The following is an 18604-nucleotide window of genomic DNA, read 5'->3' as shown; positions in this document are numbered from 1 at the left end:
CTGGTCTAGACCAGCCGTTCAGGTCGGGTCCCGCAAAGGGACCTCGTAGTAAGGCGTTAAGGGTTTAACGGCGCCGACACCTTTTACAGCGCCGTTAACCCCCTAACACCAGGGTCCTAATGAGGGCCATAGTCTCTTCTTGAATTTCATCTAGGCTATGGTAAGGAAGGGTGGTTAAAACTATAGGCTGTATATGTGCCTTGTCATTTAGCTTCCCATGTAAGAGACACCCACAGGGCTCTGATTAGAGTTTCCACACTACATGGAATCAAATGATTTTTCGGGGAGTCAAAAATTAATTAAATTTGCCAATAGGCATCCTATATGCTTATTAAAAGAGTCTCTTTTCCCATAAAGTTTCTCTTGCAATCCCGCAGTTATATTGTTAGAGTTCCTTCCTTTGTCACTGCTCTGCTGTTCACTGATACATACGCAAATAGCAGTGACACGACATAGGTAGCGGTAGGGCACCTATGTGTCTGTTGTTTTCCATTTTCATTTGAGCTTATTTTTATTCATTTTTTGTGGGGCACATTTTCCTGTGTTGGTGGAATACAAAGGGTGCAATGAATGCCTCTTAGCTGTAAGGCTGGTTTTAAGTAAGTGTTGTTGCTACTCTGTTCACAGGACAATTTAATGTTTATGGTATCGGAGACAGAGCTATTCAGATGATCATACTCTGGTGCAGTTATTCTGATGCAATTATCTTGGCACACATTATGAGATACACAAACAAGGGTTTGGGAGAGCCCAAATAACCACTTTTTACAAAAATTGTCCTTTACCCTAATTTCGGGAAGGTGAGACTAATCAGTAAGAAAAGGGTAGAGAAAGAGTTTCTTCAACAGTCACATACTCTAGAATATCACTACAAGTCACATTTACAAAAAAGTGATAAATCATCAATACAAAATAATTTTATTAAGATTCAATACAAGATAAAAATATCATGAGGTAGAAACTGCAATAAGTAAATTACATAAAACAACCCTAAAACAAGCATATTTGAATATGCTAATGACCAAACATAAAAAGTAAACATGCATCAATTGTTTACGACAAAAATCATGAGAGGATAGATCAGTCTATTATTTTTTATCAATGAAATATAAATTTTCAATTTTAATAGTACACTTGGTTACAACTCCAAGTTACACACTCGACAGGTTTCAATCCTCTTGAAAACTCTGGGACTTTCTTCAGGAGTAGTCATCACAAAGGAGTTTTTTTTTTAAAACCTACAAAAGCTTCTTTCAATGAAGACACATTCATTTGTTTGGAGACGTGACTGTTGATAAAAACAAGAAAAAACAAAACATCAGCAATTTTGCTTGTATGTTGGGGACACTAGCTAGTTGTCCAAGTGGACCCTCAGTCTTTTTCCCAGTAACTAGCCCATAATTGGACATACAACCCGACGGAGGTCTGTTCGCACTAATGTTCGGTGCAGCCACTTTGCTGCAGAGGCTGATTTGGCGCAGGAGCCTTTCTGGCACAGCCGATTAGACACGAGGGACTTTGTAGTGTTGGTAGTGTGCCTGTTTACGTGTTGCATTTGCAAATACTCCTACGTCCCATCTTCTTTCCTCCATACTTTTGGGACAGTCCGTCCTGTGGGATGGGACCGGAGCACTTCTTGTAAAAAAGCATCATATTGAAAAATGTGTCCTCCTCTTTTTACGCGGGGTACCGCATGCGGCCGTAACCCCACCCTACTTAGCTCCGCCCCGCGCCCTTCAGTCCTTTTCTCTGCACGGTCGGGGCTGGACGCACTAGCATCACTGGGAAGACCTTTTTCTTCCCATTGTCCTTCTCTCCGGCTCCGGTTCTGCGATTGCGTAGTCCTTCGTCTATGCCGGAGGGTCTGGGATTTACCACTTGTTCCTCTTGCGAGCAACGCTTTGCTAGGGCGGGTCCTCATTCTCTCTGCTTGGAGTGTCTGGGACCGGATCACCGTTGGGACTCGTGTTTATTCTGTGACTCCCTTTCGGTCCGGGCACTTCAACGTCATCTTCGTCGGTGTGAGGAGATCTTCCAACTCTTCATCGACGGAAAGAAGATACGCCCGGTAAGTTCCTTACTTTTCAGGGCACCCCGGCCAGGGGACTCCTTCCCGGAGTCCTCCAGGTCCGGGAGGGGCTTCAAAAGCTCTGCTACTAGGGTTCTCCCTGCGGTGCCTCACAGCCTAATAGGCGTACCAGGGTTTTCTCTGAGGGTTTCCACGAGGGGCCTGCCTTTACCGGATCACGATCCGAGGTTCACAGATCAGGTGCTAATAGCCAGCACAGTTGTGCTGAGGCGTTGGGTACCGGAGTTTGCTCCGAGGTCTCCTTGTCAGGAGCTTCCCACACAGATACCGGGGTCCTCTGTTGAGGATTTCTGTACCGAACCACAGTCCGAGGCCCCTCTCGGGGGAGCTATTAAGACCAGGCTCTGTTCCGAGGTTCCTCTTAACGAGGCTAAGGTGTGTACCAACAGAACTGAGAGGCCTGTTAAGGTCTTGTCTGTGAGGTGGATTCCTCAACTTTCCCGCGCTCTCTGAGTCACTGGTTCTGTTGAGGGGGCACAGGGAGAGGTCATCGACCGTAACTCCTCTGTTACCGGCATTGCCGAGGTTCCTCCTTTGGAGGCTAACTCAAGGGACAGGATGTCCAGTAAACATCCAAGGCCCCATAGTACCGGCTCTGCCGTGGATTCTTGTGTCAAGGCTAAAATCTCTGTCAAGTCCCCTGACCAATCTGTGGAGTCAACTGCCTCATCTATACATGTGACGCAATTCTCCTCAGATGTTCACAAAATGGCGGGCCTTCCTGCGTGGTCTACGTTGGTCGTTTTGGATTCTTCCCCCACACCCACGCTATCGACCGCGGGTGCTGGGAAACTTCTTTTCGGTGGACAAACTTTTCCACGCGACAGTGTGAATACGTTCCACCCTTCCTATGACTGGCATTCTCGGATGCCACTACCACATTTGGTCTTGTTTCCTCCTACATCTGCCCCATTGGTCTATGTAGACCCGGTTGGTGGAGAGGCCTCTTGGCAGCCCTCCTCACTGCGTTCGTGGGGTTTTGCTCCTCATGAAAGGCCTCTGTCCACTCCAGCGCCTAAGGTCTCAGCAGAGGATATCTTTTTTGGGAAATTTCATAGTCTAATAAACTCTGATCCCATGAGGGAGTACTTTACGGGCCTTTTTAAGGAAATCTGCCCTCAGACTCCATTGCCTGCCCCGACAGTTCCTGTCATGGGCCTATTGCCCTGACGGCAGCACCTCATCTGCCTCCTGGCCCTCCTCCGGCTATTCTGCCTCTGGCTCCCTTGTCACCAGTGGACAAGATTCCAGCAGAGCGTGATGTCAATCTGACGCTGTCGCAGTCGGGGGATCCGGATGCTCTAAATGACACTTTGGCAGATCAGGACAGTGAGGAACAGCCCTGCTCTGTACGAGCATTTCACGACGAGGTACTGGACATGTCACTCCTTGACATACCAGTGTCTGAGTCACCCGCCCCACAGGAAGCAGTGCTTTCAGGGGCAATAACCCTGTTTCCACCGGAACGCACCAGCCTGTTCCTTCAGAGGGACGTCCTGGCTGAGGCCCGCAAGGTCTGGGATAAACCCCACACCGGGCTGCACGTAAATAAAATGATTGACGCCTGTTACAGGCTTCACACCTCCGAGGAAGAAGCCCTGGTGTCATGCCCGTTCACGTCCTCAACCGCGGTAGCGGCCGCCTCTCTGCAATCCAAGCAGGCCTCTGCGTCTTCCGCATCTGCGGCTCAAGTTCTGTCCAAGGAGGACAAATTGCTTGATTCCTTGGGCAAGAAGATTGTTGCCAATTCGACGCTGCAATTGCATCAGGCTAATGCAGAGCTCATCCTGGTGGCAGCGAATATGAAACTGTGGAGACATTTGGCTGACTTCCAGGAGTTTATTCCTGTTGACAGGTTAGAAGACTTTAAAGGCAGCTTGTCAGACGCCCGGGTGTTGGCGCAGGATATGCTGGAGGCTGCTGCGCACCATTTTGACACCTTGGCTCGTGGCCTCATGCTGGGGGTGGACACCTCTCGTCAGGTTTGGCTTCATGCAACAAAGTTTTCGAAAGAAGTCCAAGATAAAGTTCTGGACCTGCCTTTTGAGGGGAATGAGTTATTTCATTATTCAATGGATGATGAGCTCACCAAGACTAAGGCGAGCATGCAAACTGCCAAGTCTCTGTCGCTGCTTGTGAAGGCCCCAGTCAAAGCTCAGAGATCTGGGTCCCTATCTCGATCCTCTTCAAGCTTCAGAGGGTTCCAAGACCGCAGGTCACGCAGGACTGATCCTACGCAGGTTAACTCCCGCCAGAGGCAGCAATGTAGCCAGTTTTTCTCTCGGTTGTCAGCCTCCTCTTCAGGGACAGGTAGTCTCTCTGCCGAAAAATCTGCAAAATTATATTTTTTGGCATTCGCACGAGCCTCCGGTGGGAGGACGAATGTCGTCTCATGTGGAGGCGTGGCAAACCATCACCAACGACCGGTGGGTTTTTTCCATCGCTCGGGCGGGCTTCCGCTTGCCCCTCTCCCCTACCCAACCCTTCAATCCTCCCTTTCAGCAGTCGGGGACACCCTCCCTCAGAGCCGAGGTCCAGAAGGTTCTAGATCTCAGGGCGGTGGAACCTGTTCCCCTAGGGGAACGAGGGGAGGACTTCTACTCTCGTCTGTTTACAGTGCCAAAACCCAACTAGGCTGGCCTATGCACCATTCTAGACCTTTGCCAGTTCAACCTTTCTCTTCCCCAAGAGAAATTCAAGATGATTACACCCTGCCAAATAAAGTTTTCTTCAGAAGGGCGACTGGCTCAGCGTTGTGGACCTTCAGGATGCTTATATGCATATCCTGATTGGAGCCTTGTTAGGCAGAATCCTGTGCAGTGCCCTTAGGGACCACTACACACAATTAAGACTAAAAGTGGTAATACAAGTTCACCTTTTGTACAAGCCTGTACTACTTTGTTAAAGTGGAGGCAGTAGCGGAGCAGCCAGGCTTATCTCAAGAGTATATGAGCAGTAGCAGAGATTACACAAAGGGACCACAATTACTGTGACTCAAGCAAACACTGACTCAAGGTTTCAGGTATAAAAGATAAGTACATTTATTTTTAAACCATTTGTTATCAAACACAACACTTCTATAAATTTGAAACCACATGTAAAATACACTACACACAACCAATTCACTTGGTACAGTATAACCCAAGGTAAGTACCCTATGTTTTAACGGACCGGTGTTATGAAACAAAAGACGTTACCGGGAATACATATGCGATCACTTTTTGACAGTAATGACAGTTCGGTCTTACTAAAGATATGCGTATCCGCGGCAAGAAATGTTACTGGGGCAAAAACACACTTAGCACCTGAGTTAACCAGAGAGTTGGGGGCAAAAATCATAGGCAATACTTTTGTCAGGGCAGACAGAATCAGAGAACACTTGCTGACAGAAATACAAGAGTCAATAGGCCGGAGCCAGTGTCAAGTGGAACCGGGTTCCTGTTGTCGAGGATCACACAGTAGGACAGTTCAAGATTCAACGTTACCAGGAGTACTTGCCGGGGTTCTGTTGTCGAGGATCACACAGTAGGACAGTTCAAGATTCAACATTACCAGGAGTACTTGGATATTGTCAACAGATGAAGCAAAAGTTATAAGAAGGAGGGACGACAAGGGCAAGCCTTGGATGAAGAGAAAAGGGATTCATTTTTGTAGAAAAACAGAGGGTGGGTGAGGTGCGCACTCTGGTTCCCAGTGTTAGATTCCTGCTGCATTTCAAGTTGCTGTTCTCCTCCAAGCGCTTTCATGTCTCTAACAATCATCAGGGTCTTTTCCGGTGTTACAAATTCGTCTCAGTAGGTCTCAAGGAATTGTGGTAGTTGTAGTCTGTTTAAAGTAACCAGGAACCAACTCCCCTCCAAAAGCACAATTTTTTCCTGGTGTGGGGAGGGGGGAAAACCAATGATGTGGCTCTCCTAGGTAGGGCATGGTGACCCTGGTGCCGCTGCTTCTAACCGATGCCAGTTCCTTGTAGTTCCAGTGGCGACTCTGACTTCCAGCCCAAGAGTCCTGCCTTTTATGTGAAAATCCCCCATTCTCACAGCCTGGCTGTCAATCACGCAGCAGGGGGGGATGTCCAGCCCGGACAACCACCTCAGCCAATCATGGCAAAGTGCGACTTGGGTTTCCTAGGATACCCTGTGCATGGGGTGACTACACCCCTCCCTCACATTCAGCCCACCTAGACACCCAGGCGTCTAGAGGAGGGCTTCTTGGCAGAAGCCCACCAAAGGACAGTGAACAAAGAAGGCAAACCTGGATTGCTGCGCAAAGTAAAACACAAGTAGGACTTTAACAAAAAGAAATGGCGAATAAACCCGACCAGAGCCAAAAGAAAGAGTATTTTGTCAAGCGGGTTTATGTTCGAGGCTAATATAATAGCCTAAAACAGTACCACGTTTATATAGTATAAACACGGTAGAAAAGTTAGGGTAGATACCATTGCCACCAGCCAAGTCTAAATGTTGTTAAAAGAGCAAAACAAGGCTCTAGGAGGTACAGATAAAAAGGGCTAAGAAGTAACCCTTTCCAATACTCCATGTAAGATGGGATGTACTGGATCTGTGGTTAAATGACTATGTAAAGTTAATGGCAACTTTACCCTTTTCTGGGGGACAGTAGTCAGCCCCAGAAATGGAGTCGGTGGGAAGTCTAAAGGACAACCCTGTGTCACTGCACTGAAGGTGCTGTATAACACACAAAAGAAGGGGGCTACTGAAGTGGTGTACTCCAGAGCCCATAATCACAAAAACAGATGAAATACACATGGCAAAACTTGGGTAAGAGTGGGGGGAAATCTCACACACTTACCAAGTGGAAAAAATAAACTCCAGAAATCCAGCAAAGCTGCTGGGGGACTCACTAGGTAAGGGAAATTAGCCATTGAATGAGAATTCTCCCTAACAAGCCTGCATCGGAAATATCTGTGGTTCTCCTTGGGAGATGAGCACTACCAGTTTTGAGTGCTCCCTTTTGGTCTCAGCTCGGCGCTGCGTGTCTTCACGAAGATGATGTCAGTCATTGCAGCCTTTTTAAGGCTACAGGGTATTCATGTGTATCCGTATTTGGACGACTGGCTTCTGCACAGTCCGTGTCTGGTGAAAGCCTCGAGCAATCTTCAGTCTCTCCTTCAGCTCCTGTTCAGTCTTGGGCTGTCGGTGAACTCGCAGAAATCCTCCATGACAATCTCTCAGGCCTGATATTCCTGGGTTTCTGTGGGAACACGATCGACTGCAGAGTGTACTTGATGGTGGACAGGATGGTGGGTCTGTTAACCACATGTCAAGTCTTCTTTCAGTCGGAAAGCATGTCCGCCTGGTGGTTCCAGAGGCTTCTGGGCCTCATGGCCTCGTGCGTTCTTGCTCTTCCCCTTGCGCGTCTCAAGATGCGACTATGCAGTTGGCTCTTCAGAGCTCCTGGCTTCAGGCAGTGGACTCGGACGCCAAAATGGTTCTGGTTCCACCCTGCATGATGACAGATCTCCTATGGTGGTCTTCTTCCAGCAATCTGTCGGTGGGTGCGCCTTTTCAGCAGCCCTCCCCTCAGGTGACCATTACGACAGACTCCTCCGTTATCGGGGGGGTGCGACGATGGATCATCTTCAGGTTTTCAACCTATGGTCGCCACAGGACAGACAATTTCACATAAATTATCTGGAGCTTCTGGCGATTTTCCTGGCGCTCAAAGCTTTCAAGCCAGGGATTGTGAACAAAGTGGTCCGCAGCCGCACAAACAATGCAGTATCCATGTTTTACGTCAATAAGCAGTGGGGTACCAGGTCACCTCTACTTGTAGATCTAGCCATTCAGATTTGTGAGTGGGCCATTCAGCACAGTGTTTGGCTGTTGGCGGTACACATTCCAGGTCAGGTGAATGTAACAGCAGATTCTCTCAGTCGGCGAGCGGTTGTCAGCTACGAGCGGGAGCTGAAAACGCCATTGGGGCACTCCAGTAGTGGACGTCTTTGCGACCTCATCGAACAGGAAACTTCCTCTTTGTGCTTCCAGGAACAGGCTCTGAACCTCTTCCCTGGGGGATGCTCTCAAGATTCCATGGCACAATATGAGGGCCTACGCCTTCCTGCCTCTTCCTCTGATTCACCGGGCGCTATGCAAGCTCAGGAACACATCGAATTGACTCTCCTGTTCATAGCCTCGGGGGCCGTGGCTTGGCAGCCATGGGATAGGATGTTTCTCTCCGAGGCTCCTGCAGATCCGTTAATATCCTTAAGCATACGCAACTTAAAAGGCAACAGAATCGCACCAGAAGCGGAGATTCCTTTGGGCGAACACACAGAGCACATCAGGACCGTGTTTCTGGAAGTCCCATCAGGCTGGATGCAATGGTATAGATGAAACAACTGAGAGCCCAACAACAATGGAAGGGGCGAAAAAATGACGGCGCTCACAGAACAAAGGACTGGCGGCGGATACATTGTGTCATGATCCGACACTGTAGCGCAGCAAGTATCACAACCGCGTGGCCTCATTGAAGGAATAAACAAACTGCAGTGACATTAACTGTTTACTGAAGCAAAGCTGTAGTGTAACCCACGCGGCCCCGCTGTCAATACAGGAGAGAGGAGCAGCCTGCGGATTGCCACCGAAGAGCGACATGGACAAGGACCATGAGACCCCGTCACTGGAAAGAACGAGTAGCAGCAGCCCCACGTCTGACCGCAACGAGAAATGATCAAGAGTCTGCATTGTCCTGATGATAGGATGAGAATGCAGCTCAGAGACAGACACTGTGGTGCCTGGCTACAGCACTAGAGTGAGGCGGCAGGAGCGGCCTGGAGGCTGGTGTCCTTGCGGTCCTGTTGCCTCCACAGCCAGAGAGCGGACCCCGTTGCATAAGGCGGGGCAGTGCTGGTGCCAGCCCGCTCTGTTGTGCGCAGACCCCCCAGCAGTGCGGCAACTTAGACTGGCGGTCGCATGCTGGGGAAATCCACGACACGCCTGCAGGAGAGACACCGCTCCCTGGAGCGAACCAGAGCTCGGAGCAAGGAAACCCTGGGAGTGGGGCATTGCGGCTGGCCAAGAAGAGGAGCTGAAGAGGCTGCAGAGACACACTGGAGCAGCTTAAGTGCCCAACTAACGAAGTGCCTGATGCCCGCATTATAACATGGATAAGCAGAGAAGCGCCACATGGAACACACACAGCATTTATACCACGGAGGCTGCTAGATGCACACATAAGATCAGCCACGGAAGCAATGGAAGAATGTGAACTATGGCAAAAGCATATTATAAGACCTTGAAGGTGCCCACATACTCGAAATAAGAAGAAACAGCGCTTCAAAATACCAGATACGGGTGCATGAACAAAAAGATCAGAAGTGGGATATGAAAGCGCCACCACTCACGGACACATAATACTAGCTGAACCTGAAATCAACTAATCGGTAGAACATCTGAGCACTAGAACTGGGAGACATGTGCACGCGCTAAGCATGGTCCCAAGTGGACGCAAAGCTGAGGGCTGAAGATGAAGTTGGCACCGTAAATCTACCCCGAGGAGGGCAGAATAAAAGCGCACTAGGACAGAAAGCCGGCACAACACAAGAAGGACACGCCACGAGCTGCGTCACGGCCAGGTGTCAATACATGGCCCCGGACTGCAGGACGGACACTGTGGCGACACAGAAGAGGCACATCAAAAGCTAAAGACAGAACCAGAAGTAAGCTAAGCTCACTGTTGAGCCTCCACAACCAAATTACGCATCTGCATGTGCTTTGAGAACAGTGATGCCCTCTAGACTCTGAGTGGGACAGATATCCCTGCAACGAGACCAAACACCGGACGAGCCGGACAAACCGAAAGACTCACAAGGCAGGCCCTAATCAAGGCGATTTAGAACTTTGGAGGATACCACAATGGCGTCCAAACTAACCAAAACAAAAGGAAAGCAGCCAACAATGGACGAGTTCACGAAAACACAACTATCAGCTGACAATCCCAGGAACAAGGAGAAAAACCCGCCAATAGACTCCACACCAGGAAGGGGGCACGATACAGAGAGCATCCGTGTCAATTATGGCATACCCGGACTACACACTTCTAGTGCAAAGACGGCGACTGAACGACGTGACAGTAAAAAAAGAGGCTGAGGGAGGCGTGTTTCAGGTACATGCTGATGTACCCTGCGAAACTTAAAGTGCTCCATAAGAATAGGGCAGTATTCTTTGAAACCCCGGAAGATGCGACGGAGTGGTTAGATGCACAGAACTGCCTGTCGGGGAGCGACAGACAAATGGAAGATGGAACATAGAGGCGTGACAGCGGATCCAACGACTGAGGTGCCGTATATTTTCAGATACTGGGACTTGAATATAGACTAGAATAATATAAATTACACATAAGTATGGTGCGGCAAAGAATACAAGAGTGTGCATAGTATATTATGACATAATAGCGGGAGACACAGCAGACCTAATCCCATACCCCCATAGATAGTTTAGATAGGTTACCGATAGGGTTGTAATCTCCTGCTCAGTTCCGAGTACCAGCTAGCCGAGGAAGGACTAAATGCGGGAGCGCCTGAGATCCAAGGATGGAGCTGGCCAACAGTTGGGATGGCGAAGGGTGGGTGGAGGGAAGGGAGTTTGGGGGTTTGGAGTGTTAGTAGCTCCTGTTCATAGCCCTGTGATTCTTGTTTTCGAACCTTCAACATCTGTCAGTCTGCTCGCCGATCAGGCTTCCGCTGATTCCCAACCTGCTTAACCAGAGCGATCAGCAAATGTGGCACCCATCCCCACAATCTTTCTGCTTGGCGGCCTGGTGCCTGAGTTCAAATCTTTAGAAAGATTCAATTTGTCTGGGGATAATATGCGTATCATTCAGGCGGCTCAGTATAGGAGCAAATGGCTCAGTTTCTGTCACTTGTGTTTAGCAAAAATGCTAGACCCCAGAGAAGCTGCCATCAACACGGTGCTGTCTTTAATTTCTCATCTGGCAGCTATGAGCATGCATGTTCTGTCTTGCAGGACTTATTTGTCGGCTCTTGCCGCTTACCTGTCTTCGGACTCTTGCTCTTTTTCTTTGACAAACCCTGTAATTAAAAGGAACTTTGCAGGTCTATTGCATCTGTACCCACCTGTGCGTAACCCGCATCCTAAGTGGGATCTGAATGTGGTTCTTACTGCTTTATGCCATAAACCCTTTTAGCCCATGGCTACAGTGGATTTGAAATTCCTTTAATGGAAAATGGCTTTTCTGATTGCCATGACTTCGGCAAGGCGTGTAAGTGAGGTTCGAGCCTTGTTGGTAGAACATCCATTCCTCACCTTTCACAAGGGTAAGGTTGTCCTTCGGACCAATCCTCCTTTCCTTCCAAAGGTGGTATCCGATTTTCATCTGAACCAGTCTATTTCCTTACCAGTTTTCTTCCCAGAACCGGCTTCAGATGCCGAAAGGGTTCTGCATAATTTGGATGTAAGGCGAGCTCTAAGTTTTATTTGGACAGAACATCTAATCTTCGGAGATCTTCCCAGCTCTTGGTGACCTTCAGTGACCCGAAAGGAAAGCCGGCCTCGAAAGCAACCATCTCCCGATGGATTGCTTCCTGTATCTCTGAGGCGTATACCATTCAGGGCCTTCAGCCTCTGAAGGGAATTCATGCCCATCTTGTGTGGGGCAAGGCAGCTGCCATTGCCTTCCAAAAATATGGTCCCTGGGAAACCATTGCCAAAGCAGCTACGTGGGTTGCCCCATCAGCTTTTGTGAAACATTACTGCTTAGACCTGAGCTCCAGGGCTGATGCTCAGTTCAGGCAAGCTGTTCTCAAAAACCTCTTTCAGTAAAGGAGGTCCATCCACCCATTATCCTGTAAGGAGTGCTTGGTAATCTCCCAAAAGTATGGAGGAAAGGGAACGGGACATAGGAGTATAACAAAGTTACTCACCGTAGTGACTACCTTACTCCTAGTCCATAGTCCCCTTTCCTCCATACGCCCGCCGTCCCCTCTAATAAGTATCCTCTATTATTGCTCTCAGACCTATCGATAGAAAAGGACTGAAGGGCGATGCGCGGGGCAGAGCTAAGTAGGGCAGGGTTTCGGCCGTGTGCGGTACCCCGCGTAAAAAGAGGACGACACATTTTTCAATTTGATGCTTTTTTTTTTTAAAAGGTGCTCCGGTCCCATCCCACAGGACGGAATGTCCCAAAAGTATGGAGGAAAGGAGACTATGGACTAGGAGTTAGGTAGTCACTACGGTGAGTAACTGTTCGAATTATCCGCTATTTCAAAGTTTCGACTTCCAGAGTATTGCAGAAAATTGGTGAATTAATACACACCTCTTGACATGCATTATGTTTTGGCGCCCAGACTGACTTCCACCCAAACCTCTCAATTGCAAAGCTTTTTCGAGCCCCTCTTCTCTGGGTTTCTTTTAACCGGTGTAATGTACTGCCAAATATTGGTGTTTAGCTCTTTATACGTACATGGCCTACAACTACCAGAATGCACAGTGAACAGATTTTGCTCCACGCCTGCATGTTTTACCCCTGTACCGGTGCTTTCTCATGACTACTCAGCAGCAGGGCATTGTGATGGTCTAGCGAGAAGGGCAGGTACAGATGTTTCTTAAGCGTCTGGTACTAATCACATTATTCCTCACATTACAAGTAGAATGTTAAGTGCCCATTTGAATTTGCAATCACATTTAGTGATTGGATCGCAAATAAACCCACAACTTTCTACGAGCTGATGCACACTTACACACATCTAAGTGCAATCTAAATGCCCAGTATGTTTCAATATATTTTGGCACGACACAGTCATAAAAAAAAAAATGACAGTCTTGGTGGCAAAACATACTGGCGTCGTAACGTCCCTGCGCTGAACTGGGCACACCAACCCAGCTCCTGCGGCGAAACGTCAGCGCTGAATCGGCCTGCGGTACTTTTGCAAGGTACTGTTGCAGATCTTGCAATCTGGTCTATGGATTCTCTTAATAATCATATATTAAATATTTGTTTATTGAAGCTCATATCTTTGGAAAAAGTGCTCCAAGATGCAGCTTTTACACTGATTTGTAAAGAATTGCAGTGGTTGTGGAAATTCCCTTCCAAACTCACTTCAGAGGTGTTCGTTCGCTCTCTGCGCATTCTCAAAAAGTGACTTACCTCGTTTGTCAGTTGGGCACGAAAGCCATCCATTTCCGCACTTAGAGAAAAATAATTAGAGGGAACATTGCGGGCCCCATCCCAAGCTTCCTATTGTTTGTACATAAGACATAGAAGCACTGTGAAGCAGTGGCATACCCGTCCCACTCGGGGTGACTATAGCGGAATAAAAGAGGATGTCTGGGATGCTTGTAGTCTCATGCAGAAGAGATGTGACCAAGCAGTCTGGGCTGTTCTGCCCCTGTTGGGTTGGGACCAAGCTTGATTTGCATATGGTCTTTGCCCATTCTGTAATTGCTTTGCAGGCGAAGAACGATGGTCTGGAGGGTTGCCAAGAGTGATGCCAGAGGTTAAGATTAATTCTAAGCCTTCCATCCATGACCTCTTCTGTTTTGGTGCCCTCTCTCTTACTGCTTTTCACCACTCCATTCTCTTGGGCCAGGGATCTCTTTCTTTTGGCCCCAAGATGGTCTCCTCCCCCTCACTGGAGCCCTCCGCTCTTCTCGGTATGCGAGGGTGTCGAAGAAGGAGGATGACACAAAGGTGGCATGGTTTTAGTTAGAGACTTTTATTTGTGCATAGCAATACGTTCCTCACTATCCCCATCTTCTAAAAGGGGTTTCCCTGCCTCAAAACGAATACTAAAGGGTGCGTCAGAATGTCCATAAAATTAATCTCCACCGTCATATGTCACAACCTACTATCCCTCACACTACAACTAAAAGATAACTAACAGAAAGTTCTTTCTTCAGGAGAGTGGCTCCCTTCTCTTGCTTCTTGGAGAGCGTCCAAAAGAATGTTCTCTTACAACAAAAATGCCAGGGGGAATGATTCCCCTCCCCTGGCTTGCGGGTTTCACCCAGTCTTTATGCAATTCAATATCCAGGAGAATTACTCCATTCTCCTGGTATAGATCTATAAAGTTTCCAATAAAGCCAGGGGGGATGACTCCCTCCCCCTGGTGTCTAGCACAATTCTCACCTCAGGGCTAAGAGAATGCCTCCCTTCTCCTGGTATTGCTTGGCACAGATCACAACAACGCCAGGGGGAAGGGCTCCCTTCTTCTGGTATTGCTTGGTACCATTTTGTCTGACTGCTTTCTACTTGACATATACTTTGCCACTCTTGTTTGTTGTTTGCAAAGTCCCAAATCTTGTTGGGTTCCCTAACCCTTCTCTAGTGGTCAGCGGGTTTCTCTTTCCCACTGTGACAAGGAAGATTTCCTCTCATGCTCTCAGTATCTGCTTTCGGGTCCCAGACCCTTCTCTGGTGATCAGTGGTTTTCACTTTCCCACTGTGATGAGGAAGAGTTCCTCCAATGCTCTTGGTATCTGCTTTCGGGTCCCAGACCTTTCTCTTGTTATAATTATAATTGTTATTTTATAACGTGCTGAATACCAGCGAGTGGTTTATAAGCGCGGGATTGGGATTCGAACCTGTGTTGCGCTGCGTTGTCTTGCTTCCAAGACAAATACGTTGGCCCAGAGCTATCCTTCCTCACTGCCGGCTTCCCACTACTAAGGCGAGAGAGAGCACTTTGTGAACCAGCTTCCCTCGTACCCTTGCGTCGCCTCTGGTTCTCCCGTTACCTTGTGTGTGATTGTGGTACGTCACTGGGACTTCCTGGGACCATGGAACTTCTCTCCGGTTCTGCCGTGGCTCCATCAGCTGCGTGGTACTTCTCTCGTCTGTACCGTGGTTCCGCTCTCTTGCTTGTTCTTCTGCTTGGGTTTGCTCCTGCAGAACCTGTGAGGACTCCCACAGCACTTTACCGGCGTACTGTTCCCTCTGGTCTTTCGGCAGCACCTGGATCTCCTGCGCTAGTTCGCCTCCACCTCTGCTGCCAGATCCGGCAGAGTTTGAAACGGCTGCATTTGGCACAGCTGGGCTTGATACATTTGATAGCCCTTTGTTCTTTTTTGTACATTGTATCCAGTTCCTCCCATGCAGATTGTACAGGTCCTTCATCTCTGTTAGCAAATTAATCATTCTGCCTCCTCTGGGTTACCTTGTGCCAGTACTAATACAGTCAATTACCTTCATGTCTCCTGTGTTCTTCCTCATACTTTTGGGCTAATGTAGTGGTTCTGAACAGGGGGAAGGCTAGGGAATATTGGGGTGTGACAACATACAATGGGCTGTACCCCAGGTGATGGTCCTTTTCTCCAGAGGGGGAGTCTCTTCCCATGAGGTCCTGCCATATTAAGGGCTCCCCATTGGGGAGAAGTGAGGACATCTTGTGAATCGTTACAGGTACCAGGGCCTCGCCTCTTGGTCAGAGAAACGCTCCCTCTTCTGAGGTTCAAGCAGTAATTTCATTGTGGGTATTCGGCCGATATTTGGCCTTAAAGTTGTGGATTTACCTCCAGCATGGTGTACAAGGAAAATCCTCTACTTCAAGGTCAAATTTATAGTTATTCTGTGTGGTAGAAACAGCAGTAATTTCAATACCTTCCCAAAAAGTTGTGGAATTACCACCAGTTTTTTCCCACACAGACGAACTTGTAATGAGGCCCGCTGTCTGTGTTTATTAGCCTCCGTTTTAAAGACTTCACCATTCTCCCATTGGCTAATGCAAACCACTTCTATTCCAAGCCAGGGGAAGGAAGTCTTTAAAAGGCTCTCTGCCGTATTGGATCTCATTCAGTTGGTTTTCAAGTTGGACTGGGTGTCAGTTTACTTAAAATCAGATCTATTTTTATTTCACTTGCAAAACAGGAAAACTCCATCTTTTGTTTTTTTTGGTTTTTTTTGCAGGTATTTGAGGCTGATTTTACAGTATACAGAAAATCTTGCAACTTACACAAATCCAGAAAAGAACAAATGGGAAGAAAGCATTGGCCTGACCCATGGCATTCTATTAAAAATAAAGATGTTTAATGAGAAATGTGAACACTAATAAAGTCAAATAATAAAAGCAAAGTGACGTGACTACGATTACATTTTTTCCTAGAAAAACATGTTTCATTGACACTTCGATTTTTAAATATGCATTTTTAAATACAATATGGCAAAAAAAGCTTTTGGGGTGTGTGATGAAGTCACCTTTGTAGAAACCACTGAGGGGGACCGATGAATTCTGTGGATAAAGAGAAGCAGCCAACTACAAGATGCAACCTCTGGGGATGGTGAATGGGGAAATTCCACACAGTGCCACGTCTTGTGGTCACACCACCAGAACATATATCTCATGAGGTGTAAAAAGTGATGCCAGTACTTTTACATACTCAGGAGAACAGTGTTGAATGGGGTAAAACAGCTCAGAAAATCAACCTTGAAGATATTTTGCCATCCATGCAGTACAAGCAGGAAATACACTCCTCTCCATGCCATTTGGGAGTCACAAATGGAGCAAGAATGTGACGAGCTTAGGTCAGGTCTGCAAGCCCCAAGTGGATAAAAGAATAGAGCCCAGGGACAATCGATTACCAGCAGCAAAAGAATTAGAGACAGTCTGTGGGCACCAAACTGATATCATTTTAACAAAAGAACAGAGTTACTGCGGAGCCAGAACCAAAGATGGTCTGGCTGCCATAAAATCTAGGTCTGACCCCAATATAGCGGATATATTATTAGAGGAGGCTGGGCGGTAACAAAATGACTCTGCGGGATTACAAGGATCAGTAGTGGTTAAACCAACTAATCTGCCCTCACACTTCTACAGCCCAAAAATGATCGCTATTGATCCCTATTATAAAGGTGAACCACGCACAGCCAAAAGATGTACTTCCTTCACCTTTTGTATACTCTTAGAAAGGGTATGAATGTGATGACAGTAGCAGCCGAAACAGCAATAGTACAGCAGTCCAAAATAAAGGAATGTCCAATCAAGGTTCTAAAAATATATAGACTTTAATTTAAAACACCCTATGAAATAGAACTATGCTTGAAAAACACTAACAAAAACCCACCCCTGTGAAAAGATCACAGAATTTGCAGAATGTAAATGATCCTTCCACTAAGGGTAATGTAGCAGGAGTAAAAAGCAATAAATCGCCTACTATGTTACAAAAAGAATGTCTTTATTGAAAGATGTTCAAATGGGTGGATTAGCGTTCTTGAGGGCAGGGGTCTGCAACCTTTGTCTCCCAAGATATTTTGGACTACAACAGTGACTGTAATTTTGCAAGTTGAAGGATACGCATCTGCCGATAAAACACAATTGAAGAGAGCCATTGTTTAAAGAAAAGTTGATTGAACTATTGGAAATTGGAAGCCTAAGATTGAACTGTTGAAATTGTACCAGTAAGCCAAAGTGTGCAAGACTGAGAGAGATCTGTGCCATCCACATATCTTTTGTTTTTGTAAAAGACTCTCTAGACCCCGTGGGGTTGAACCTGGGGAAGGGAGTGGGTACTGAAGCCATTCTGACATTTCTTTTTGAGACAATATTTTCATTTTGTATTCCCTTTACACATGTTGTTATTGCGAGAAGGAGGTCAAAGTTAGGTTTTCTTAGCATAGGCCTTTTTATTTTGACCAGACTGACTTGGATGTATTTGTTATTGTTTAATGGTCGAGATTACTCACATTTTAGAGTTAGGGTCAGTTAGGAATTCTATCATCTGTGAGAAACCAGAGGATGTCTCAGTGACTAGACCCCGAGGATCTGTCATCCAGGTGGCCAGGACACGGCCATTGCTTTTGGATCCAGTTCCCGGGGGTGGACCAATGCGGGAGGATCACCTGGAGGAGGGGTCTTCGGGGAGTGGGACACCTGATGGCTAGACCCGGTATCCCCCCCTGCAACACCTTCACCGGATCCTACAAGGTAAGATACCTGGGAACTTTACCTCCCCACCACCCCCTAACACTTTAAGGCAGACAGCCTGCTCTGAGAGAAAACAGACTCATACCCACGCAATGCACCTGACACATCCCACTGTTATGGCCAGGCAAAGTTGGGCAATTACTTTTGACAACTCACACTTGACTTACATTAAGCTTCCCCTCGTGGATAAAAGGCGGATCACGAGAGGACACTCTGAGCGAATCAAAACACACGAAGGAGCAGCGTTTTCTGGCCAACAGCTGATTGAAGGAAGAAATGCGGCAAACCGAGAGGGGAGAACGAGGAGTGAGCTACCCTTGCACTTGTCGGCGAAAAACTGTTACTTTCCAGAAGCCTTCAGATTAAAAGGTGTAAGGCCAGGAGACCAGACTGAAGAATCCTGCATTGTGTGTTGGAGATACCAGGGGCCCTCCTGCAGGACTGGCCGAGTCGAGGAGGAGCAGCAGCCGCCATGGTACCGTCCTTTGCTCCAGGATCAAAGCAGTGCCAGACAAATCAACACAGCCGGTGAGCTAGGGAGACCGATACAAGACCGGTCTGTGTTGAAGTCAAGGCAACATTGTATTAAGAGCAAAGAATATTAACATGTGTGATGAAAG

General features: G+C 47.5%; 1 protein-coding gene across 6 annotated transcripts in view; it reads left to right on the top strand.

Moving 5' to 3' along the window:
- ERMARD (ER membrane associated RNA degradation) overlaps positions 1-16135 on the top strand; it is a 1617289-nt gene extending 1601154 nt beyond the window's left edge. For all 6 annotated transcript variants that reach the window (XM_069607434.1, XM_069607436.1, XM_069607435.1 and 3 more), the window contains one exon: positions 15971-16135. In XM_069607434.1, coding sequence (XP_069463535.1) covers positions 15971-16112 — 142 coding nt within the window. In that variant the 3' untranslated portion in view covers positions 16113-16135. The remainder of the gene's footprint in view (positions 1-15970) is intronic.
- Positions 16136-18604: the final 2469 nt, after the last annotated feature.

This window comes from Ambystoma mexicanum, chromosome 4q, assembly GCF_040938575.1.
Source record: "Ambystoma mexicanum isolate Mex_15411 chromosome 4q, UKY_AmexF1_1, whole genome shotgun sequence".
In the NCBI taxonomy this organism is placed as follows: domain Eukaryota; kingdom Metazoa; phylum Chordata; class Amphibia; order Caudata; family Ambystomatidae; genus Ambystoma; species Ambystoma mexicanum.
Note: the sequence above shows the minus strand (reverse complement) of the source record. Positions and strands in the feature narration are given on the sequence as shown.